Source organism: Hyperoodon ampullatus (genome assembly GCF_949752795.1).
Source record: "Hyperoodon ampullatus genome assembly, chromosome: 8".
Lineage (NCBI taxonomy): Eukaryota > Metazoa > Chordata > Mammalia > Artiodactyla > Ziphiidae > Hyperoodon > Hyperoodon ampullatus.
Window position 1 is genome coordinate 35,195,382 of NC_136921.1, and position 26,471 is coordinate 35,221,852.

General features: G+C 35.1%; 1 protein-coding gene and 1 pseudogene across 2 annotated transcripts in view; both read left to right on the forward strand.

The window, feature by feature from the left end:
• The window catches only part of C2CD6 (C2 calcium dependent domain containing 6), a gene marked incomplete at both ends in the record, with an annotated part of 136,636 nt that extends 111,113 nt beyond the window's left edge, over window positions 1-25,523 (forward strand). The window contains 6 exon segments of the mRNA XM_079710678.1: window positions 17,882-17,956; window positions 19,043-21,037; window positions 21,039-21,708; window positions 21,711-21,921; window positions 21,923-22,604; window positions 25,251-25,523. Coding sequence (XP_079566804.1) covers window positions 17,882-17,956; window positions 19,043-21,037; window positions 21,039-21,708; window positions 21,711-21,921; window positions 21,923-22,604; window positions 25,251-25,523 — 3,906 coding nt within the window.
• LOC307057408 (WASH complex subunit 3-like) lies at window positions 7,325-7,904 on the forward strand (annotated as a pseudogene). Its single transcript has one exon. The product of its transcript is annotated as a WASH complex subunit 3-like (transcript).
• Window positions 25,524-26,471: the final 948 nt, after the last annotated feature.

The window sequence follows — 26,471 nt, forward strand, 5'->3', positions numbered from 1 at the left end:
TAGGCAGTCTAACCAAAATAGAGTTCAGAGTAATGATTGTAAAGATGATTAAAGAACTTGGGAGGAGAATGGATGCACAGAGTGAGAAATTAGAAGTTTTTAACAAAGAATTAGAAAATATAAAGAACAACCAAACAGTTGAAGAATACAATAACTGAAAGGAAAATACACTAAAATTAATCAATACTACACTAAATGAGTCAGAAGAACAGATCAGTGAGCTGGAAGACAGAGTAGTGGAAATCACTGCTGCCAAACAGAAGAAAGAAAAGAGAATAAAAAGAAATGAGGACAGTTTAAGACAACAGTTCTGGGACAACATCAGGCACACTAATATTTGCATTAGAGGGTTCCCAGAAGGAGAAGAGAGAGAGAAAGGGCCTGAGAAAATATTTGAAGAGGTATTACCTGAAAACTTCCCTAACCTGGGGAAGGAAACAGTCACCCAAATCCAGGAAGTGGATAAGAGTTCCATACAGGATAAACCCAAGAAGGAACACACCAAGACACATATTAATCAAACTGACAAAAAATAAAGACAAAGGTAAAATATTAAAAGCAACAAGGGAAAAGCAACAAATAATATACAAGGGAATCCCCATATGGTTATCAGCTGATTTTTCAGCAGAAACTGCAGGCCAGAAGGGAGTGGCACAATGTATTTAAAGTGATGAAAGGGAAGAACCTACAACCAAGAATACTCTAACCAGAAAGGCTCTCGTTCAGATTTGACAGAGTTTAAAGCTTTACCCACAAGCAAAAGCTAAGAGAATTTGACACCACCAAACCAGCTTTACAACAAATGCTAAAGGAAATTCTCTAGGCAGAAAATAAAAGGACACAACTAGAAACAAGAAAATTACAAATGGGAAAGCTCACTGGTAAAGGCAAACATGCAATAAAGGTAGGAAATCATCCATACACAAATATGCTATCAAAACCAGCAATCATGAGGAGAGTACAAATGTAGGATATTGGAAATGCATTTGAAATTAAGAGGCCAGCAACTTAAAACAATCTTGTATATATATAGACTGTTATATCAAAACCTTATGGTAATTGCAAACCAAAAATCTACAATAGATACACACACACACACAAAAAAGCAATCCAAACACAACTCTAAAGATAGTCATCAAATGACAAGAGAAGAGAATAGAAGAGGAAGGGAAGAAAAAAGACCTACAAAAACAAATCCTAAACAATTAACAAAATGGCAATAAGAATATACATATCAATAATTACCTTAAATGTAAATGGATTAAATGCTCCAACCAAAATATATAGACTGGCTGAATGCATACAAAAATAAAACCCATATATATGCTGTCTACAAGAGACCCACTTATGTGGTAGATATATACAATGGAATATTACTCAGCCATAAAAAAGAATGAAATAATGCCATTTGCAGCAACATGGATGGACCTAGAGACTATCATACTATGTAAGTCAGACAGAGAAACAGAACTATCATATGATATCACATATATGTGGAATCTAAAAAGATGATACAAATGAACTTATTTACAAAACAGAAACAGACTTACAGATATAGAAAACAAACTTATGGTTACCATAGTGGAAAGCAGGGGGAGGGATAAATTAGGAGATTGGGATTAACATATACACACTACTATATATAAAGTAGATAATCAAAAAGGACTACTGTACAGCACAGGGAACTCTACTCAATATTCTTTTTTTTTTTTTTTTTTTTTTGTGGTATGCGGGCCTCTCACTGTTGTGGCCTCTCCTGTTGCAGAGCACAGGCTCCGGACGCGTAGGCTCAGCGGCCATGGCTCACAGGCCCAGCCGCTCCGCAGCATGTGGGATCTTCCCGGACTGGGGCACGAACCCATGTCCCCTGCATCGGCAGGCGGACTCTCAACCACTGCGCCACCAGGGAAGCCCTCAATATTCTTTAATAACCTATATGGGAAAAGAATCTGAAAAAGAATGGATATATGTATATGTATAACTAAATCACTTTGCTATACACCTGAAATTAACACAACATCCTAAATCAACTACACCCCCATTAAGAAATAAAAATTAAATTAAAAAAATAAAAAATAGGGAATTCCCTGGCGGTCCAGTGGTTAGGACTCACTGCTGTCACTGCCAGGGCCCCAGGTTCAGTCCCAAAGTTAGTAGAAGGAAAGAAATCATAAAGATCAGAGCATAAATAACTGAAATAAAGATGAAGAAAACAATAGAAAAGATCAATGAAACTAAAAGCTGGTTCTTTGAAAAGATAAACAAAATTGATAAACCTTTAGCCAGATTCATCAAGAAACAAAGGGAGAGGGCTCAAATCAATAAAATTAGAAATGAAAAGGAGAAGTTACAGTGAACACCACAGAAATACAAAGGATCATAAGAGACTACTATAAGCATCTAAATGCCAATAAAATGGACAACCTGGAAGAAATGGACAAATTCTTAGAAACATACAGTCTCCCAAGACTGAACCAGGAAGAAATAGAAAATTTGGACAGACTGATCACAAGTACTGAAATTGAAACTGTGATTTAAAAACTGCCCCCCCAAAAAAGTCCAGAAGCAGATGGCTTCACAGGCGAATTCTATCAAACATTTAGAGAAGAGTTAATACCTATCCTTCTGAAACTATTCCCAAAAAATTGCAGAGAAAGGAACACTTCTGAACTCATTTTATGAGGCCACCATCATCCTGATACCAAAACCAGACAAAGATATTAAAAAAAAATTATAGGCCAATATTACTGATGAACATAGATGCAAAAATCCTCAACAAAATACAAGCAAACCGAATCCAACAATACATTAAAAGAATCATATGCCATGATCAAGTGGGATTTATCCCAGGGATGCAAGGATTTTTCAATATCTACAAATCAATCAGTGTGATACACCACATTAACAGATTGAAGAATAAAAACCATATGATCATCTCAATAGATGCAGAAAAAGCTTTTGACAAATTTCAACACCCATTTATGATAAAAACTCTCCAGAAAGTGGGCATAGAGGGAACATACCTCAACATAGTAAAGGCCATATATGACAGATCCACAGCCAACATCGTTCCCAACGGTGAAAAGCTGAAAGCATTTCCTCTAAGATTAGGAACAAGACAAGGAAGGATGCCTACTCTTGCCAATTTTATTCAACATAGCTTTGAAAGTCCTAGTCACAGGAATCAGAGAAGAAAAAGAAAAAGAATCCAAATTGGAAAAGAAGAAGTAAAACTGTCACTGTTTCCAGATGACATGATACTATACATAGAAAATCCTAAAGATGCTACCAGAAAACTACTAGAGCTCATCAATGAATATGGTAAAGTTGCTGGATACAAAATTAATATACAGAAATCTCTTGCATTTCTATACACTAACAATGAAAGATCAGAAAAATATATTAAGGAAACAATCCCATTTACCATCACATCAAAATGAATAACATGCCTAGGAATAAACCTCCCTAAGGAGGTAAAAGATCTGTCTCTGAAAACTATAAGACACTGGTGAAAGAAATTGAAGACAGAAAGATATACCATGTTCTTGGAATGGAAGAATCAATATTGTTAAAATGACCATACTACTTAAGGCAATCTTCAGATTCAATGCAATCCCTATCAAACTACCAATGGCATTTTTCACTCAGGTAGAACAAAAAGTTTTTAAATTTGTATGGAAATATAAAAGATCCCAAATAGCTAAAACAATCTTGAGAAAGAAGACTGGAACTGGAGGAATCATGCTCCCTGACTTCAGACTCTACAACAAAGCTACAGCAATCAAAACAGTATGGTAATGGCACAAAAACAGACATAGATGAATGGAACAGGATAGAAAGCCCAGAAATAAACCCACACACTTATGGTCAATTATGACAAAGGAAGCAAGGATATACAATGAAGAAAATACAGTCTCCTCATTAAGTGGTGCTGGGAAAACTGGACAGCTACATGTAAAGAATGAAATTAGAACATTCTCTAACACCAAACACAAAAATAAATTCAAAATGGATTAAAGACTTAAATGTAAGACCAGGGCTTCCCTGGTGGCGCAGTGGTTGAGAGTCCGCCTGCCGATGCAGGGGACACGGGTTCGTGCCCCGGCCTGGGAAGATCCCACATGCCACGGAGCTGCTGGGCCCGTGAGCCATGGCCGCTGAGCCTGCACATCCGGAGCCTGCGCTCCGCAACGGGAGAGGCCACAACAGTGAGAGGCCCGCGTACCGCAAAAAAAAAAAAAAAATAAAAAAAAAAAATAAAAAAATGTAAGACCAGATACTATAAAACACCTAGGGGAAAATGTAGGCAGAACACTCTGACATAAATTGCAGCAATATGTTTTTGGATCCTTCTCTCAGAGTAATGGAAATAAAGACAAAAAATAAACAAATGGGACCTAATTAAACTTAAAAGCGTTTGCACAGCAAAGGAAACCATAAACAAAACAAAAAGACAATCTATGGACAGGGAGAAAATATTTGCAAATGCCACGACCAAAAAGGGATTAATCTACAAACAGCTCATGCAGCTCAATAACAAAAAAACAAACAACCCAATCAAAAAATGAGCAGAAGACCTGAATATTTATCCAAAGAAGATGTACAGATGGCCAAGAGGCACATGAAAAGATGCTCAACATCACTAATTATTAGAGAAATGCCAATCAAAACTACAATGAGGTATCACTTTTCACCAGTCAGAATGGCCATCATTAAAAAGTCTACAAATAATAAATGCTGGAGAGGGTGTGGAGAAAAATGAACCCTGCTACATTGTTGGTGGGAATGTAAATCGATACAGCCACTATGGAGAATAGTATGGAGGTTCCTTAAAAAACTAAAAATAGAGCTACCATACGATCCAGCAATTCCACTCCTGGACATATATCTGGAGAAAACTCTAATTTGAAAAGATACATGCACCGCAATGTTCATAGCGGCACTATTTACAACAGCCAAGACATGGAAGCAACCTATATGTCTGTCAACAGATGAACAGATAAAGAAGATGTGGTAGGTAGATAGAGATATAAAATGGAATATTACTCAGCCATTGAAAAGGATGAAATAATGCTATTTGCAGCCACATGGATGGACCTAGAGATTATCATACTAACTGAAGTAAGTCAGAGAGAGGAAGACAAATATCATATGATATCACTTATATGTGGAATCTAAAAAATGATACAAAGGATCTTATTTACAAAACAGAAATAAACTCACAGACATAGAAAACAAACTTATGGTTACCAAAGGGGATAGTGTTTGGTGCGGGTGAGATAAATTTGGAATTTGGGATTAACATATACACACTACTATATATAAAATAGGTAAACAGCAAGATCTACTGTATAGCACAGGGAACTATACTCAATTATTACAATATCTTGTAGTAACCTACAATGGAAAAGAATCTGAAAAATTATATATATATATATGTATGTATAACAATCACTTTTGTACACTTAAAACTAACACAACATTGTAAATTAACTATACTTCAATTAAAAAAAAAAAGACAGGGCCTTCCCTAGTGGTCCAGTGGTTGAGAATCCTCCTTCCAATGCAGAAGACACGGGTTTGACCCCTTTTGGGGAACTAAGATCCCACATGCTATGGGACAGCTAAGCCTATACACCACAACTAGAGAGCTCGCATGCCGCAATTACAGAGCCCACACGCTCTGGAGCCCATGTGCCATAACTAGAGAGATGCCCGTACACCACACCTAGAGAGAAGCCCACACACCACAACTAGAGAGAAGCCCGCACACCACAACGAAAGATCCCGCATGCTGCAGCTAAGACCCAACACAGCCAAAAAAAAAAAAGACAGTTGGCAGTGTGAATCAAAAACATAATCCAACAACATGTTGTCCACAAGAAATTAGCTTCAAATATCAGTGCAATGACATATGTAAACTAAAAGCAAAAGAATGGGAAAAGATGCGACTTCAAAATTTAATCATTAAATGCAACAAGGGCTATATTAATATCAAATAAAGTAGATAGACTTACGTGCAAAGAAAATTACTAGAGATAAAGAGGAATGTTATATAATAATACAAGTGTCACTTCACCAGGAAGACATAACAATACTAAAGTAACAAAGCATGACATTACATGATAGAGATGAAAGAGGTAATAAAATCCATCCTTATAGTTGGGGATGTCAACACCTCACTCTCAGTAAATATAAAACTACTAGACAGAAAATCAGCAAGAATATAGAACACCTTAACAACACAATAAACCAACAGGATCTAACTGACACTCGATCCAACAATAGCAGAGTACACAGTGTTTTCAAGTGCCCATGGAACATTCACCAAGATAGGCCACATCCTGGACCATAAAACCAAGTTCAACACATTTAAAATAATTAAAACTATATGAAGTGGTGCTGTCTGACCATAATGGAATATAGGGAGTTCAAGGGATTTGGGGGCTGATCAAGGAAAACCATTTGACCAGGAGGTGGCAGTAGCACACACAGCTTTATTTGAGTGACACTTTGACAGGCTTGCATGTGGGGGAAGTCTCTCACAGCATGAGACCATCTAGAGGCTACCGCACAGAGACCAATACTCAGGGAGAGAAGGACAAGGAAATTGCTAGAGGAGAGGGATATCAGAGAGGGGGTTACATCTCTAGGTGATTTCACTCAGCAGCCTGGAAGGGAGTCTCTGGGTCAGGAATCCCAAAAGGCAGCAGAGTCTTGGGGTCTTTATAACCCCAGGGTTTATTTTACCTATGGCTAGTATATGCTGGGCACAGTTTCTTGAGTATATAAAGCAGACAGGCTCTAAATAGTTAAAAATCTGCTTATTTGGTTGTGTTTAAAATAATTGGATGTGTACAAATATTAGTCTGGTGCTGGCAGACTTTTGAGCTAATGGGTCTCAGCCTGCTGTGAATAAGTAAGCAACCTGGGGTGGGTGGGGTGGTAATATACAGAGGCCATCTTTGTCTTGTGTACAGAACACAGAATCAAATGAGAAATCAATAACAGAAAGACAACAGGAAAATCTCCAAACACTTGGAAATTTTAAAACACACTTCTGAATAATCCCTGGGTCAAAGAGGAAATCTCAAATGGAATAAAAAATACATAGAATAGAAATGAACATACAACATATCAAAATTGATAAGGCACAGTTAAAACAGCAGCACTGAGAGAAATGTATAGCACTAAATGCATACATTGGAAGAGGAAAACTTTCAAGTTAATAAACGAAGCTCCTACACCTCAAGAGCTTAAAAAAAGAAGGAGCAAAATAAATCCAAAAAGATGAATGAAGAGAATAATAAAGAACAGAGAGGAGATGGATGAGGATGGGCTTCCTCTCATGGGGTCAGGCATAGACCTGACTAAGGTGCCAGCTGTTCAACAGAACAGAACGGTGGCATTTCTAAACCAATTTGTGGTGCACAGTGTACAGTTTCTCAACCGATTTTCTACAGTTTGTGAGGAGAAACTGGCAGACCTTTCTCTTTGTATCCAGCAAATTGAGACAACTCTCAATATTTTAGATGCGAACTTATCATCTATCCCAGGGCTAGATGATGTCACGTTTGAAGTATCTCCTATAAGTGTCACTAGGATCACAAATGAAACACATTCTGAAACCACTTCAGAGCAATCACAGCAGAACAGTTTACAAGACTCTGGACCACAGGAAAGTGAAGTAACACCAGAAAATATCTTAACTGTAGCCAAGGATCTAAGATATGCCAGACATCTCAAAATGGGTGGGTGTTCCAGTGATGGCAGTAACAAACAAAATGATATCAGAAGGACTAGACCCAGATCTTCTAGAGAGGCCAGATGCTCCAGTGCCTGATGGTGAAGGTGAAAAAAATATAGAAGAAAGTTCAGACAGCGAATCTTCTTTTAGTGACTAAGCTTAATTTTTATAACAATTACATATACATGTGTTGGTACACATTTACATTCTATAAGAAAGAGAGCCTGAACTTTAACTCAGTCATAAAAACATTGCATGGCTACATATCCACCACCAAGCTTCCTCTATGTTAAAAAATAAATAAATCATTTATAATAAAAAAACCAGAAATCAGTGAAACTGAAAATTAAAAAAAATAATAAAAATCAATGAAAGAAAGAAAGCTGGTTCTTCAAAATAATCCATAAAATTGATAAAGCTCTAATAAGACTGACAAAGGTAAAAAGAGAGAAGATGCAAATCACCAAAATCAGGAGTGAAACCTGATATACCACTATATACATATATGCAACCATTAAAAAGATAACAAGGAAATACTACAAAAAGTTTTATGCTCATAAATTAGAAGAAATGGACCAAGTCCAGAAAACCACATACTAAATCAAGATGAATTAAACTGAATAGTCCTGTAGCCATTAAAGAAATTGAATTGGTAATTTTAAAGTTCCTGGAAAAGAAGTGTCCAGGCCCAGATGGTTTCACAGGAGAATTTTACTAAAATTAAAAAAAAAAAAAAAAACCACTAATTTTACACAATCTATTCTGAGAGAGAAGAGGAAGGAACACTTTCCAACTCATTTTATGAAGCTAGTATTACTCTGATACCAAAACTAGATAAAGACATTACCAAAAAAAAGAAAACTACAGACTAATATCTCTCATGAACTTAGATGCATAAATCTTCAACCAAATATTAGCACACCAATACTGTAATGTATAAAAAGAACTATATACCATGACAAATGGTAAGTATTTCAGGTGTGCAAGGCTGGTTCAGCATTTGAAAATCAGTCCATGTAACATATGATATCAACAGAATAAAGGAGAAAAATCATATGATCATATCAATTGATACAAAAAAAGTTCTTCACAAAATTCAACATCCAATCATGATATAAAACTCTCGACAAGGTAGTATTAGAGGGTAAATTCCTCAACTTGATAAAGAGCATCTACAAGACCTCCATATTACATTATACTTAATGGTGAAAGACTGAATGCTTTCCTTCCAGGATCAGGAACAAGGCAAGAATGTCTGCTCTTATTATTCTTTTTCAATATAATACTGCAAGTTTTAGCCATTGTAATAGAGCAGGAAAGGGAAATAAAAGTCACACAGATCGGAAAAGAAGAAATCAAACTGTCTCTATTTTCAGATGAAAAAGTTATCTATGTAAAATAGCAATGAGTCTACAAAAAAACTAGTAGAACTAGTAAGTGAGTTGAGCAGTTTGGAGGATAAAAATTCCAAGTGCAAAAATCAACAGCATTTTAACACTCAGCCATAGAAAAGAATGAAATAATGCCATTTGCAGCAACATGAATGGACCTAGGGATTATCATACTAAGTGAAGTAATGCAGGCTGAGAAGGACAAATATCATATGATATTGCTTATATGTGGAACCTAAAAAAAATGATACAAATGAACTTATTTACAAAACAGAAATAGATCCACAGACATAGAAAACAAATTTACAGTTACCAAAGGGGAAGGTGGAGGGAGGGATAAATTAGGCATTTTGGATTAACATATACACAGTACTATACATAAAATACATAAGCAACAAGGTTCTACCATATAGCACAGGGAACTATACTCAATACTTTGTAAAAACCTATAAGGGAAAAGAATCTAAAAAAGAATATATATATATATATATATATACATATATATATATATATATACACACACACACACACACACACACACACACACACACACATGAATCACTTTGCTATACACCTGAAACTAACACAGCATTGTAAATCAACTATACTTCAATTTTTAAAAGTCAGCAGCATTTCTACATACTAACGTGAACATGTGGAAACAAAAATTTTAAACACAATAACATTTATAGTAATTCCAAAGAAAACTAAATACTTTTAAATCTAACAAAACATGTACAGGATCTAGATGATAAAAATCACAAAATGTTGATGGAAGAAGTCAAGGACCTAAATAAATAGACATACCATATTCATGAATTGGAAAACAACATAGTAAAGATGTCAGTTCTCCCCAGATTGACCTATAGATTTAATGTAATTTCTATCTAAATACCAGCTCTTTGTAAATATAGACAAGATCATTCTAAAATGTGTATAGAAAGGCACAGGTCCTAGAATAGATAAAATCATCTTTAAAAAGAAGAAAATGGGAGGAATCACTTTACCTAATTAAGGCCTACTAGCTACAGTAATCAAGAGTCAAGATAGCGTGGTATTAGAGGAGAGAGAGACACAAAGATCAATGGAACAGAATAGACATCCCTGAAATAGACCCACAAAAGTATGCCCAACTGATTTTTGACAATGATGCTAAAGCAATTTAATGGAGGAATGATAGCCTTTTCAAGAAGTAGTGCTGGAGCTATTGCACATCCATGGGCAAACAAAACCAAACCTTGACCTAAGCCTCTTACCTAAAATAAAAAAACAGTAATAAACTTAAGTGCTGGTGAAATGTAGAGAAATTGCTGATGGGAATTTTAAATTTTATAACCACTCCTGAAAACAGTTTGGTAGTTTCTCAAAAAACTAAATATGCAACTTCCATGTAACCCAACAATTATACTCTTGGGCATTTATCCCAGAAAGATTAAGTCTTATGATCACACACACAAAAACACCATGAACACAAATATTTATAGCAGCCTTATTCATAGTAGCCAAAAAGTGGAAACAACACAAATGTTCTTTAATTGGTGAAGAGGTAAATAAACTGTGCTACCTCCATGCCATGGAATAATACTCAATAATACAAAGGAACTTTGATACATACAACAACCTGGATGAATTTCCAGAGAATTATGCTGAGTGAAAAAAAGCCAATCCCCAAATGTTATATGCTATATGACTTCATTTATATGAAATTCTTGAAATTACAAAATTATAAATGTAGAACAAGTTAGTGGTTGCCAGGCATTAAGTAGGAGGTGGAGACAGGAAAGAAATGGGTGTGACTCTAAAAGGACATTAGGGATCCTTGTGGAAATGTCTGCATCTTAACTGTACAATGTCAATATCCTGGTTGTGATATTGATATTACATAGTTTTGCAAGATGTTACTGTTGAGGGAAACTGGATAAAAGGTACATGGTCAAGAGTTTAATTTTTAAAAAATAAAGAAAAAGAAAACTTACCTTAAATATTTTTCCTAAGGTTGGCAGTCAGACCTGTATATGACAGATAAAACTAAATTAAGTTGAACAAGATAAATTCAGTGGGTAACCCATTAAAACATAGGTTACATAAAATCAACAGACTTAGAAAGTTGAAAGAATCTATCACCTAGGGCAACAGGCTTATAAATTGAAGACATATCAGAGTTCTAGAACAAATTCCTAAAAGTCTAAGCTAATTGCTTCATAAACAAGTCACAAAATCTTCAGAATCTATGGTAAAATAAACTTTGAATTTTGAAGTTAAAAGAGGAATTTTTTATGAACCAAGGTAGACAGTGTGTTAAAGAAATGCAGTATTTTGAGACAAACTTCTGGAGTGCTAATCTGAATTGGAAAGGATTAACGTCTCTTTCAACTCATAGCTGATTCAGGTGACAGTCTTTCAATAGTTCCTTCACATTTTTAGAGCCCCTTCATAAATTAAGATTTTCAAGATATAGCTTATTAAGTTTCTATTTAAACCCTGACAATGACAGGATGCTAAATCATTTCCCCAAAGGTCAGAGTGGAAGAAAGGTGGGGGGGTGGGGAATTTAATTTTATCTACCAATGAAAAGCAGTGTTTGTTGATGGTAAAAGAATTAGGAATAGGAAACTAGGATATAGGAAAAAGAGCTTGGATTTTACCGTAAGAAATATCTAGGTTCAAATCCAGATTCTTCCACTACCATGGTCACATAACTTTGGGCAATTTACATCTGACTTTCAGTTTTCTCATTGCAAAATGAGTACACTATCATCTATTTCAAAGAATTTTAAAGGGTTTGGAACATAATAGTCATTTGCTAAATGGTAAGTATTATCTTTATTCACCTATACAAGTATATTATAGGATAAATAATGAGAAGCAGAATTGTTAGATCAAAGTATATGAGCATATTTACTTTTGATAGATACTACCAGATTATCTTTTAAACCAGATTTACTTATTTGCATTTGCACCCAAAATGTAGGAAAATATCCATTATCTCACAGCCTGGTCATTTTTGTTTTTGTTAATTTGATGCACAAAAATGATATTCTGTTGATTTGCATTTTCCTGATAATTAATGAGTGAACAGTTTTCATGTATTTATTATCCATTTGTATTTCTGTTATTTGACTGTTTATAATCCCTGCTCATATTTACAAATTGGTTGTGTGTTTATGTGTGAAAATGCTTTATGTATTTTGAATAAAAATACTTTGTTATCTGTGCTGTTAGTGATCTGCATTTTTTTTACTTCTTCACAGAGTCCTTATAGAAATTTGAACTGTTTATGTGGTCAAATCTGGCCACTTTTCCTTTGTGGCTGTTAGTTTATATCTTGTTTAGATTATCCTTCCCCTCTCCAAGATTATGTCAGCATTCCCCTAGCTGTTTATCTATGTATACTTTTTTATATTTAAATATTTAATCCATCTATACTTAATTTTTTTGGTTTGAGGTAAAGATCTATTGATAATTTTGCTGAAGTGGATAGATGATTACCTCAACGCTATTTATTAATTGTTCACATAGTTAACATGTTTTTGTCTGTCAGTATCCCTTCTTGAGGATAATATCCTCAATCCTTGGTGTAGTTGGCAAACTTGACCCTCTGCCTCTGTGGCAACAAGGATGACCATGTAGTTTGACATAAAAATATTAAGAGGGACTTTCCTGGTTGTCCAGTGGTTCAGACTCCACGCTTCCACTGCAGGGGGCACGGGTTCGATCCCTGGTCAGGGAACTAAGATCCCGCATGCTGCAGGGTGAAGCCAAAAAAATAATAAAATTTTAATTTAATTTAAAAAGATAAAAATATTAAGACAAGTCTCTATATAATGTTGATTTCATAAGGAATATGTTAAAAATAAAATTAAATAATAGAATGAGTATGAAAGAAAATAGTGTGAAAAGTCAATACTTTTTTAATAATTGAATTTAGTGTATGAAATCAACATTGTATGGAATTTCCACTTAAAGGACAAATTAAGCACAGTTTTGGCATTAGTATCTCACATCTTTTAAAGAAGACATACAGATCGCCAGTAGGCACATGAAAAGATGCTCAGCATCACTAATTATTAGAGAAATGCAAATCAAAACTGCAGTAAGGTACCACCCTACACCGGTCAGAATGGCCGTCATTAAAAAGTCTACAAATAACAAATGCTGGAGAGGGTGTGGAGTAAAGGGAACCCTTCTACACTGTTGGTGGGAATGTAAGTTGGTGCAGACACTATGGAAAACAGTATGGAGTTTCCTCAGAAAACTAAAAATAGAATTACCATATGATCCAGCAATCCCACTCCTGGGCATATACCCATACAAAACTATAATTCAGAAAGATACACGCACTCTTATGTTTTGTTTTTTGAGCACTTTCATACTTTTTATTTCTATAAGGTGTTCCAGGCTTACACTGTATTCTTCTTACCCCAGTCCTAGAATCAATAATTTCTACATGGAGTCCTGGTTATTTTACTGGAGAATGATATTTATAAATCAAGCTCTGTGCACTGGGTGTACTTGTTGCTACTGTGTTAAATTTCTTCATATTTGTGATTTTTCCAGTTTCCTTCTATTATTGATTTCTAGCTTCATTCCACTGTGGAAGAATAGACAGTATGTGTGGAAGTTGTTGATCAGTTAAGAATTATATTTATCTGTGAGTAACAAAAATTTAGAAACACTGCCTTAAATAATGGTGCAGTGCTTTCATGATGTCATCATGGACTCATGTGTCTTTTCTTTCTGGAATCTATCCTCAGCATATTCATGTCAGTGAGTGTACAGTAACACAAAGTGGCCTCTGTACTTCCAGGAGTCACAGTCTATTCCAGGCAGGAAGAAGGAAAGGAATAAAGGTCAATTAAGTACCTGTCTGTTTTTAAGATATTCTCTCAGAAGCTTCTCCCGACAAGTTCCAATTATATGTAGTTGGCCAGAACCTTGTCACATGGCCACTCCTGTCTTTTAAAGGAGGCTGGAAGATGCAGCTTTTTGAGTAAGCGTTTTTGCCCCTAAAAAAATTGAGGTTCTTGAGATAATATGTATTTTGGGAAAGTAACTCTCATTCTCTGTCACAGGGAGCAAGAGACTAGTTAAGAGACTATTGTTGGGAAGAGATGATGGTCGCTTGTGCTACAGTGGTAGTAGGTGGTGGTCGGATATGATTGGATACTTGATATATTTTGAAGCCAGTAGCCACAGAACTTAATGCTGGGTTATATATGAAAAGAAGAAGGTGGAGAGATAGGGTGACACAAGTTTCTGGTCTAATAATTCAGTAGATGGTAGCATCATTACCTGAGATGAGGAAAAACAGAGAAAAGCCAAGGTTTTGTGGGCTTTCTGAGGGGGGAGGGGAGCAGGGTGGTAATCTGGAATCCTATTATGTATACATTAAATTTGACAAGCCTATTATATAGCTAAGTGGAAATCAATAATACCCTTTTAGATATTTCTGAGGATACTATTTAGAATCTTTTCCAAGGGTCATCCTCCCCCTACATTCCTCAGAAATAGCTCTGTTTACTCTGGGGTTAGTTCTGTTTATTCTTATTGATCCTTCACTTACATGTACTGATTTTCCTCATATCTGATGAGCTTTGTTGGCTCACTTTATATTTGTGAATGAAGGAATATGTTGGTTGTATAGGTATTCTCTGTGTGACAGGCCAGCTTCCCTGGAGGGTATATGGGGATGGAAGAGGGCAGGCAGGATGGCTGGAGACCCTACAGCATTTCCAAAGAACCGGTGTATTTCTCTCCTGAATAGAACGTTCTTTCCTTCCTTTTTGTCCCCCTTCAGTTATCTGATGTGAAAAGGTGAGTGGCTGTAAGCTCTGCTCTGCTGCTCTGCTAAGGCTCAAACTCATACAGGGTCCCCACCTAGGCAGATTGCACATTTTCTCAGAGAGCAGTTTTGGTCTTGCTTGTTTTGTTGTTGTTTGTTTTGGTGTTTGGTGAGTGATTGGGGAAAGACAGTGCTGCCAGCAATGTATGCTCTGTTTGCACTGAGAAAGAGAACATTGATAAAGAAGGGTCCAAGTGATCCAGCTGTTCCAAATGCAGCTTTTTAATTAATACTATGACAATTGCACCATCATCTGATTCTCTTTGTATATGTTGACCTTGAATTTATTGCTTCTCAGGCCTACCTGATTTCTGTTATTTAAAGCTCTGGTTTTCTTTCTTTGTTTTTTCTTTTTATTAATTTATTTATTTTTGGCTGCGTTGGGTCTTTGTTGCTGCGCGCTGGCTTTCTCTAGTTGTGGTGAGCGGGGGCTACGCTTCGTTGCGGTGCTGGGCTTCTCATTGCGGTGGTTTCTCTTGTTGCAGAGCATGGACTCTAGACGCGCAGGCTTCAGTAGTTGTGGCACGCAGGCTCATGCGGGCTCTAGAGCACAGGCTCAGTAGTTGTGGAACCCGGGCTTAGTTGCTCTGCAGATTGTGGGATCTTCCCGGAGCAGGACTCGAACCCGTGTCCCCTGCATTGGCAGGCGGATTCATAACCACTGTGCCACCAGGGAAGTCCCAAAGCTCTGGTTTTCTTGATGGGGGTTTTCCATTAAGTCAATCCATCTGCTTTCCTATTTTCCAAACTTTCTCAACTTTCTGGATCTTGGTGTGTTACCTTACTGATTTCCAGTATTCCAATGGAATTTGTTAACCAAAATTTCAGAAATGGAGACCTGATTGAAATAAAAGGTGTTTATTTGAGGTTTGTTAGGACTGCAGCCTGGGAGACACATATTCAAGCACTTTAATTGTGTTCCACTGGACTACAAAATGGGGGAGACTTATAAAGGCAAAAACTGCAAGGTTACGTTTAGTTACATGAGTTGTTTATCAAGAATTATGATCGGAGCAGCCAAGAAGTAAGGGTGCTTGTTAAGTAAGGATTGGTTGGGGTCTGAAATGGTTGCATAATTACAAGGGGAGACCTTAAGACCATAAGTTCGCAGCTGGCAGGTATTGTTCTGAATACTGCTGGTGGTGTCCTTGGGTCTGGTACAGTTCAGAGAAAGTTCAGGTTTTCAGTGGTGCAGAGACCACTGAATGAGACCAGATCTTATCTGAGACAAGATCCTCAATGGCCACCTGACTCTGTTTTTGTATGCCTGAACCATGCTTACTCCATTATACTTTCAATTTGTCATCAGATTTTTCTTTTGGAAATATTATTTTCTGTTAATTTACTGGAACTTTGAGAGGTAGGAGAAAGTAAACGCACATGTTCAGTCTACCATCTTAAAGCTCCTGTATTGGCTTCTTTTTTTTTTGTCCTTTTCTAGTATCCTGATCATTTCCCTGTCATATAACTATCCTGGATTTTTTAACTAACAAAAGTATTGTATGTTCATCTAATCAATAACACAGAGTTAAACAGAGTAAAAGTTAATTGCGTCCTCTTTCCTCTCCTCCAGAGTTACTCCCTTGAGAAAACAATGTTAACATTTTGTATCTTTTCATATATTTTTCCATGCTTATATTAGGGGGGAGTTTTTATTTATTTGTTTTGTGTGTTTTACAACAATGAGATCATATTTTTTCTTCTACTTTTTCTTCCACTTCCTTGTCATACATATTTCGTTTATTTTTAATTTTCTACTAAATTCATTTAAGGCAATAAACTTTCAAATGTTAGAATTTAAACTGTTTTTAAGGGAGATTTTGGAAAATTCAGGCAAAGAAAAACAAAATGAGCAAAGGAACAGGTGTGGAAAAGTATGAAATATATTTCTAGAATTCAGAGTTAGACACATTTTCCTGGAGAGAAACTATAGTGGGGAATACTGAGATACTTGCAGAAATTATTTAGAGTCAGTGTGTGAGGGCAATGAATAACAAAATGTAGGAAGCTGCTAAAGATTTAAGAATAAAGTCATGTTATTAACTGCTTAATATTAATAAACACTTAAACCAAAAGTATTTCTTATGAAAGCGGCATTCAGTGAATTATTTTAACTAACTTGATATATAATGAACGCTACAAACTAAAGAAGACAATGTGTAGGAAAGTGGTTTATAGTACTAAGTGTTCTGCAGAGAGATGGTATCAAGTTTTCTCTAAACATTATGATGTTTCAAAGCGCCATTGTCTTTCACTGCAGTCTTGATTGTGTGGTAGTAGGAGCATCAGATGAAAATTTAGGATGCCTAGGATTTAGGCTACTAATCATCTGGTAATTTAGGGCAATAATTTCAACTGCAGATTTTTGTGTAAAACAAAGAGTAGGACTTTATTATCTCTAAAGTGTCATCCATCTCTAAAAAGTCAGTGGTTCTGTGATTCTATAATTGTTCCTGTACACCTTGATTTAGTACGAAGTGTTTCCTTAGGCAGTAAGTACCCATTTAACAATTACAGCTTGAGAGTCATTGAAAATGCTATCTCAGTGTAATATCAGATGCTATTTATTATCTAAAGCATTTCACAACCTTTTAAAATTAGATTACATTTGTTCTAACAGTTCTGTTTTCTTTTCCAATTTTGTTTCTGCTTAAAGTTGCTGAGCATTATTTTGATTTTACACATTCAATAGGGTGAATATTATGGTGTCAGGGAAGCTAAGATTATATATATTTCTGATATAAATTTCTTTTGATTATAGGCAAATTATGGTAGTTTTGAGAAAAATACTTAGTTTTTTAAATGTTTAATATCTTTAATAACTATTGAATGAATAAAATTATTTTGGGAAATATCCTTTCATTACAAGCAGTCTAAAATTAAAACTTCTCTTTTTATAAGGTGGCTTTTTCACCAAAAGAATACGTTTCACCATCTTTCAAACCAGAATATATAGAATTCAAGCCAAAATATCAGGTGAGTACTGAGTTTTCTTATCCCAATATCAGTTATACTTAAATACTAGGTTTCTCTAATACTTGATGTAATTCAGTGGTTCCAAAACCAGACTACCCAGTAGAAACACTCACCCATCTCTACAAAAATACATACTCCCAGGTCCCACCTCTGACCTAATGAATCTCAGTTTGGAAATGGAGCCTGGGAATCTGTATTTCTCAAAAAACAAAACAAAACAAAAAAACAGGGATTCTTATGCTGTCACCTGGATATCAATTAGCATTTGAAAACCATATGAACTAAAACAAATACTAGGCTGATTATTTCACGTTTTGCTTTTTTTAATTGGATAATAGAGAAGTTGTATGAACAAAGAGTTTGAATAAGAGACTTCGTTATCTAGGCTATTTCAATAATAGAATAGCCTGATCCCAGAGCTTACAAAACTGCCTATGTCTATTACACTGACATTTCACTGTAACTGAGAATTTTTTGTACTGTTCTCTACCATTTCTGAGGCATATATAATATTTATCAAAAAGCAAGTTTCTACTGTAACATGCTAAGGACTAGGTGGAACTCATCATCATTGTTAAAACTCTCAGATTTAAAGGCAGATGATCTGTGTTCCCAAGTCACTCTTTAGAGAATATTTATGATACTTTTAATGGAATATCTACTACTTGCTTTGCATTTAAAAAAAAATTACCCACATTGCTACTAAAATATTTATATGGATAGGACTTAGATCTTGATGTTAGCCTTTGTCTAAGCAAATGGAGCTAACACTGGAAATTGAGTTCTTAAACAAACAAACTATTGATGAGCGCCTTTTAAGCGTTTAAAAATATTCCAGGTAGCAAAAAGCTCTTGAACACAACATAGTATCAGAATTAGGAATTTGAAAATTTTGCATTAAAATTCTCATTATTATTCCAATTTCAACTATTCTAAAATAATTAAAGTTGGTTTTCTCTTTGTAGAAGGTAGGAAGATGAATAGATAAATTGGCAGATTGCTCAAAGAGAATTAACTAAAAATTTTATTATAAATTTAAAACAAATGCGTCAGAATTTCTTACCTTTTTTTTTTTAAATATTACAGTTCCAGAAATTCAACATCAAGAACGGTTTTGATCCTTTTCTAAGGAATATAAACAACAAAATGTCAGTCAGAAAAAGGAAAGACCAAGATATGTTCAAATGTAGAAATATTTTAAGTGCCGAGGTTATAGAGTATGAAGACCAAGATCCTCCTTACCCAACACATTCAAAAACTGCAAGCCCTGCTGATAAACCCTGGCCCCATAATCTTGATATCATCGCAATAAAGGGTTTAGACACTAAGAATAAGTTAGCCAGTGATCCTGGTATCACCGCACTAAAGACTTCAGACCCTAAGAATAAGTTAGTCCATGATCCGAGTACCATCACAATAAAAACTTTAGACACTAAGAATAATTTAGCCCATCATCCTAGTATCGCCACAATAAAGACTTTAGACACTAAGTTACAGGAAAGGCTACCAAATGTATCTTTACCAAACTTTGAGGGAGAATCATCAAGGACAGGAAAAGTAAATGTAAATAAATGTTGCCTCTCAAAATCATTAAGTCTTACTTCCCACATAGAAAATTTAAAACAATCAATGGTGCTCAAGTTAATTTTAAGTAAAAATCTGCAAGACCTTTCAGATAGATTATTTTCTACACCTGAAGTTTCTATGGACACCGAAGCAAGAAAGAAAAGTCATAGTTCTCCACTTCTGGCTCTTCATGATGAACGACCAAGTAGTTTGGAAGGCAAAGTATTTGAAAAAATTCAAGATTTAAATAGCTGGCTTTCAGAAGGAGACATTTTAAATTCAAAGTCTCTTTTAAATCAAATAATTAAAGATATTCCCGCAGATTCACTTTCAGAAGGTGGACCAGGAAATTCTCCAGAGGTAGAAAAAGAACCTGTCTCTGAAAAACACTTAGAGCCTGGTGAGATAGATTTTCCAATTAAAAAAAAGAGTAGTTTCAAAAAGAAACATTTAAAAAGTGAAGTATCTAGCTCCAAACCAGATTTGAATAGCCTTGCATATGATTATGTTATAAAGCAAATATTCACTGCACCGATCTTCTCAGAGTTGGGGAGAGGAATGAAAGAATCGAGTGAGACACAGATAAACTCGCAGAGTCAATTACCCACAGCTTGGGAGAGTTCGCCTTCCAATGTTCTAGTTCACTATGAAGAAAACAATAATGAAATAGAATTTCCGCCGGCCAAATCTGTTATAAGCCAGATAATACAAGCATTTCCTGTAGATACTCTTTTAGAATCGGGGATAATCAAAGTGATAGAATTAGATAAAGAATACCAGAAGAGTTTTTTGCAGTATACAGAGACAGCTTTTGCTGAAGAAAAGCCAAAGGATTCCACAGAGTATTATTCAGAAATAAGAAGCAAAACAGAACCTCTTTCAGAGCAGAATACACCCATCATTCACGAAGAAACCACTTCTTTTAATGGAGTTGAATTCATAGACAAAGGCCAAAATAGATCCCCACAAGATTCAAAATATCAGTCGACACCAGATAAAAAAACAGATTTGCCAAGTAATGGTCAGAGGCTTGATAGAGAAGAAAATGATCTAAGTTCTACTTTAGAAAATTTAAGTAATGCACTAATGGGTAAACTTAATAACTCTGATGTAATAATGTTAAAATCCTTTTTGAAAAACATATTTAATGTTTTTTTCAAATATAGTCAGTCTAAAAGCAGACAACTAAAAAAAGAATTAGAAAGACTAATTGAACATCCTTTTCCAAGGCAGACAGAAGACCTTGAAGATATCGAAGAGAATTTTGATAAAGCAGACAAATTGGACAGAAAACCTATTTTGAATCCAAAGTTGCGTGTATTTCTAGAAGAACTCTCAGAGTCAGAAATAAAACACTTAAAATCTGAATTAAGTAAACATATCCAGCATTACCTTGTAGAAAGGCTTTCAGAATCAGGATATATCACCAAAGAGGACTTACCAAAAATCTATCAAAATCTGTATTTGATGAATGAGAAAGTAGAACCAAAAGGGCAAAATATTTTTCTGGAGAAATAATTCAGAAACTGTAAAAGAAATCATGTCTTTTGTAAATAATTTTAATCGTCATTTCATAGATAAACATTTGGAAATAAAGCTAAGATCTTTTTTAAACAGAATTCTCCAAAACTATTTCCTAAAAAACCTTTCAGACAACAGTTTATTTAAAGACGCAGAATCTGAGCCTATACACTCAAATGTATCTTCTCTAAGAGCTAAAAGTGCCTCAATATCTTTTCATGAGTTAGGACAAGATATTTCAAGAGGGAGTTTTGGTAGTAGGCTTGAAATAAACATGAAATATCCCTTAAGTAAATCTCTACAAAAGTATCTTATAGCTTTATCAGGAAATGAACTCTTAGATCTAAAAGCTGATTTAAGCAAACACCTCCAGAGCCTTTTTATAGAAAAACTGTCCAAATCAGGACTAATCACAGAAAGGCAATTAGAGGGGATAAGCCGGCATATAAATTTGGTTAATTCTACTTCCACACAATTAAAATGTATAAAGCCAGATTTGTCTTTAAGAGATGAAAATCAGTTTGTGGAGGACCATTCAGAAAAGCAAAATAAGTATTCAAAAATTGCTCAGAAAACCACTTTACAAAAGGTTTCTGAAGATAGACTTGTAGAAACAGAGTTGACCAAAAAGGAAGAAAAGGAACATTTTTCCTTAGAGAATATTAAAGTCCATCAATAATTCAGGAACAGAAAAGATACTATCCTAAGGAAGCGAAGATACTGAGTTTAATTAAAGTACAACTTTGTTCCAACAAAAATACCCAGGCAATTCCAGTAAATAAGTCATCAGAAAGACTTACAGATACAATGCCTAAGAAACAAAGGAAAGAACACGGTTTCATGCAGTTTCCTCAAGCAGAGAACTGTGATTTTAAAACAGATACAAGACCCACATAGTTGGAGTGGTAAATCAAAAATAACTCAATCAAATGCTTGCTTTGAAAAGACACTGAAAATGAAGTCCCTTGACAAAAAGGAGCACAATAACACCTATAAATTGATAGTACAGGAAAAACCTGAAGCAGTACTGTCACCGTATCCAAGAATTGCTAATTGCAAGATGCCAAATGAAGATGAGGAATACGTAAACAAACTCACTTTTCCTTCCAGGCAAAGTAATACTCTAACTCGCCTCAATGCAGAGGCTGGAGAGAAATCAAAATTAGAAGACAAGTATCGTCAGAGATGGAAAGGAAATAATAACAATTATAGAAAACAACATTTAGTAACATTTGCACATTACAAAGAAGAAATACAAACTCTTTATATAAAACCAAACAAACTTTGCAACAAAAAATGTGCCAAGGTCCCTGAATCACAATTGCTTAAATATAAAGTTTTGATAGCTGAGAAAAGCTCAAAACCATCCCTCTTCCCGGAAGTACTAAAGAGGGAAAATCTAAAGCCCAGGGTTCAAAAAGAAAGAGACCATGTCAGCAAACAAAAAAAGTCGTTTAACAAGATAGTTAATATATTACCAACCACACTGCCCACCACAGGAATTCTTCTAAGAAAATCTGTTCCAAGGGCATTGCTTCATTGGACTGCAAGAACTATACACGTAATAATGTTTTTCTAAGTCTTTTATTTCTGTATTTGGCAAAGTTCTGTAGATAATCTAGAGTATATGTGTCTGCATGCAAGTATGTGTGTAACCTTAACTGCCCCAAGATAAACAGACCTCCAAATTTTAAAAATTCTTCTGACATTCAAATATCACCTCACCTCATTCAAAAGGCAATCAGAAAATCAAGGGAATGTTAACACAGTTAGTGCCTTTATGTAAAATAGATAAAGGGGACCCCCCCCCCTCTAGATCACGAATTAGAAAAAAAGCATTCTTTCCTCCAGGCCAACTCTACCGGCTGACACAGCCTGGACACGGTACACAGCTCTGTCTACGGAAGACTGGCTATTTCAGCCCTGACTGACCCCTCAGCGAGGGGGGCTGTTGTGCAGGCACAACCTGTACAACCATTGGCAGTGGCTGTATACTACAGAAAGGCTGGGATTGTCTTTTCATGCAGATATAAGTAGAAATATATAGTCTTTTTGCAGATCGCTGAATTATCTTTGTTTCAGTAAACAAACTAAGTTCATATTATGTGCCAGTTATTCTGCTAAGCCTTAGAGATATGCAAAATTTACAATCTCTTGAATTATGAATTGTAAAATTTTAATTTAGCCTCTACTCTTTTCTCTCTCATCACCACCCCTCTGCCATCTGCTGAGAAACATGGAAATTCAAATCTATTTTTAATATTAACATAAAACAATTAGGAAGGTAAATCTGCTACTAGATGTTATATAAACCATTCAAAAGCAAAGTTAAAATCTCTAGGAATGGAAGGGGCTTATTTTAATTTTCTGGAACACTGCTCTTCTCTATTAGCATATATAGATAGGCATGACCCACAGTTGGGAAAACTCACAAATTCTAAAATGAAATTATATTGATAATTTGATGTGCATAACTATCTTTGAATGAGAAAATAGATCTAATTTCAGAATAGTTGCTTTGAATTTGTTTTCCACAGCAAAGTAAATGATTAGTAAATAGTAAAGCAAACGTGTAGCAGGGTAAATATTATCAACATACTCTCAACTTTGGATTTCTCTTTTCTAAATTCAATAATTTAATAATGAGTGTGTGTGTGTGTGTGTGTGTGTGTACACAGACAAGGAAAAGGAAGTAAAAGATGGGTTCATAGTTTTTGAAAAGCAAAGACTTTCTGAAGTTCCCTCAGATAAGTGGAATCTTTATTATCACTTTTCCAAACAAGAGATTGTGTTTATGTTATATGGTATGGGATCATATAGGATCTCAGAACCTTTATCCTAAGAATGGATAAGGGAGATAGTTATATTTATTTCCCTCTGTCAAACCAACAGTACCTAAATTTTTCTCTCTAGTAAAATTGACAACAGAGAATTTGAGAGGTAAGAGGGCATTTTTCAGATCATCAGAAAGACTCACTCATTTGATTCTCTAAAATCCAGGAAATCTCCCAAAGCAATCAAAGTAGAAGACAGGGAAATTGAGTTGTAGGAGCTTCCAGAAAAATAACCAGTGGTGTGGGTCTCCGTGCCCTTCTGCTGTCACTCTAGTAATGTTATATCAACTGTCAAGTAAAAATTATATGTTACTCACCAATGTAGCAGAAATTCCTTTAATAATTGCTTAATAATTCCCTTACCTAATTGCTTCTATGTACATAAGATGGAAAAGGAAGAATGTTTACTTGCAAACCCAGGCAAAAATATGGACTCTTCATGCCTCCTTCTTGGTAAATCTCTCTCTTGCTGCCCTAATTCTTCTTAGTCCTGTCTAAATTCCTCCTACCTGCCAATTCTAATGCTATTAATCTACTCCCACCTTCTCACCAAATCAAAGCAGGCCCATTCCCTTGGTGTGGCCATCTCTGCAAAGCATTAAGGGACAAACTGCTCAAACTGCAGAGGAAACTAGTTTACACTAATTTGAGAAATGACTAATAACTCCATACCCTCTTATCAGTACTTGTAGATTATATTTTAAAAATAAAATATAGTCATATTATACAAATTTGAAAACAAAGAGAAAAGGAAAACTAAGCCCATAATCCCAGCACCCTAAAACAACCATCATTTTAAAAAATTATTTTGGTGTATTTCCTTCCAGTTATTTTCCTAAATGTTTTACTTGTTTAGTCTCAGAATGTACACAAAATTTTTTAATATTTTAGTATAAACATAACCATATTCTTAGATGCTGACCTCTGTGTGTGTATATAAATATTAAAGAAGGTGTTTATTAACTTTTAAAGAATGAATGTTTGGATGATTTAAAAAGTATAATATAAGAGCTTATAATTTATGTTTGGGGTTGGGGAAGAGATATTTTAGAAGAGGAGAATTATAGGAGGGTTGTCTTTGCCTAAGAGTCTGACCCCTGAGGACAGGTCCCCTAAGATTTCTGGTTTTCAGCTTCATATCTTGCATACCTTTTGAAACAACAGATCCTTTGAAGCAATAAGATTTTTTTAAGTATGGTTTTTAAAGTATCTGATGGCAGGCATTGAATGTAGGGTCTGAATTTGGGGACTGCCTATAAAACATTTGACTGCTCTTATTCTTTGTTGATATTACAAACTTTAGTCCTTGTAAGTCTAAAATGTACTTTTAAGAAACCTAACTCACCAACCTGATCTTTTATTTTAATATTTAGGATTGTTCGGATAGAGTTGAGGATTTACATGTAACTTCATTTAAGCATCTTGAAAAAGCAAAATCAAGAGCAAGGCTTTTAGGAAAGAGCCCAAATGATAGCCATGATCAGTTAAAACGCTCTGCAAGACCGTATACTGCTCCAGAGGTTAACAAACGAGAAAGCTACACTGGAAAATTTACAAGTCCTCGAATGGTTTCAGCAGGCTTAGTTCATATAAATGATTCAATCCCAGATTATGAAATCCATAAAATGCGGCCAAAAAAAAAATAAGAGTATATTGAAAAACGTTCGCTCATTTGTGATATTATCCAGATGTTAAACAGTTCAGAATGATGTGTGAGGCCAATAGTCAGAATGTCATTTCTCCAATTAACAAAATGGTTTGGAGATCTGTCCTTTTGTGTGATAGAAGTCAGTAACCAAATTTCATCTTGTTAGAACCATTTTGTTTTAATTAAAATGAAAAAAACACTTTTGATGTAAATGTGTTTTGTTTACGAATCTTAGAGAACCACCTCAAAGATACATAGTCATTAGTGAAGTTTTATTTCCCAACTTTTCCCCTTTTTCACTATTCTCTGATTTTCCAAATCTTTGCTATGCCCTAAAGTATCCCTGACCACCAGTGTCAGGGTATCTATTTGCAGTTATGTATGTTCAGCCTTTTGTTATGAACATACTTTAACTCTTCAGCTCTAGATTCAACAGTATGCAATTCCCTGGGCCTATAGAACATCTATTAATTTCAATATCATCTGATATTACAACTTTTTACACTATAAAAATAATAAAAAACAAGTTTCATACTACTAATTCCTGAGGCTTCTAATACACTGGAGTGACTTTCTAGCTTACTCGAAAAACTATGAGACAGCCTCTTTAATAACATAAAACTCAGGAAGAAACTGTATAAAACAAACTGCATTAAAATTAGCTAAATCAGCATAGGATTTAAATTAAGAGACTTTTGAGAATTGGTTCTATTCTTATCAAATATAATATTTGAATCTTGCTGAACTTTGGTTCACTCTTGAGTAAGAATTTCAATTTATAGTATTTTTGTCCGTTTCCATTTTTCTACCATAAATCATAAAGTTTATGGAGTTTAAATAGAATTGGCTGATGGAAAACATAATTTCTGATCATTCATTTAATGCCATAATCAAGGTAGTAATTTTGGGGGGGAGACCAAGAATTTCTAGTAATTCTCAAAGTTGC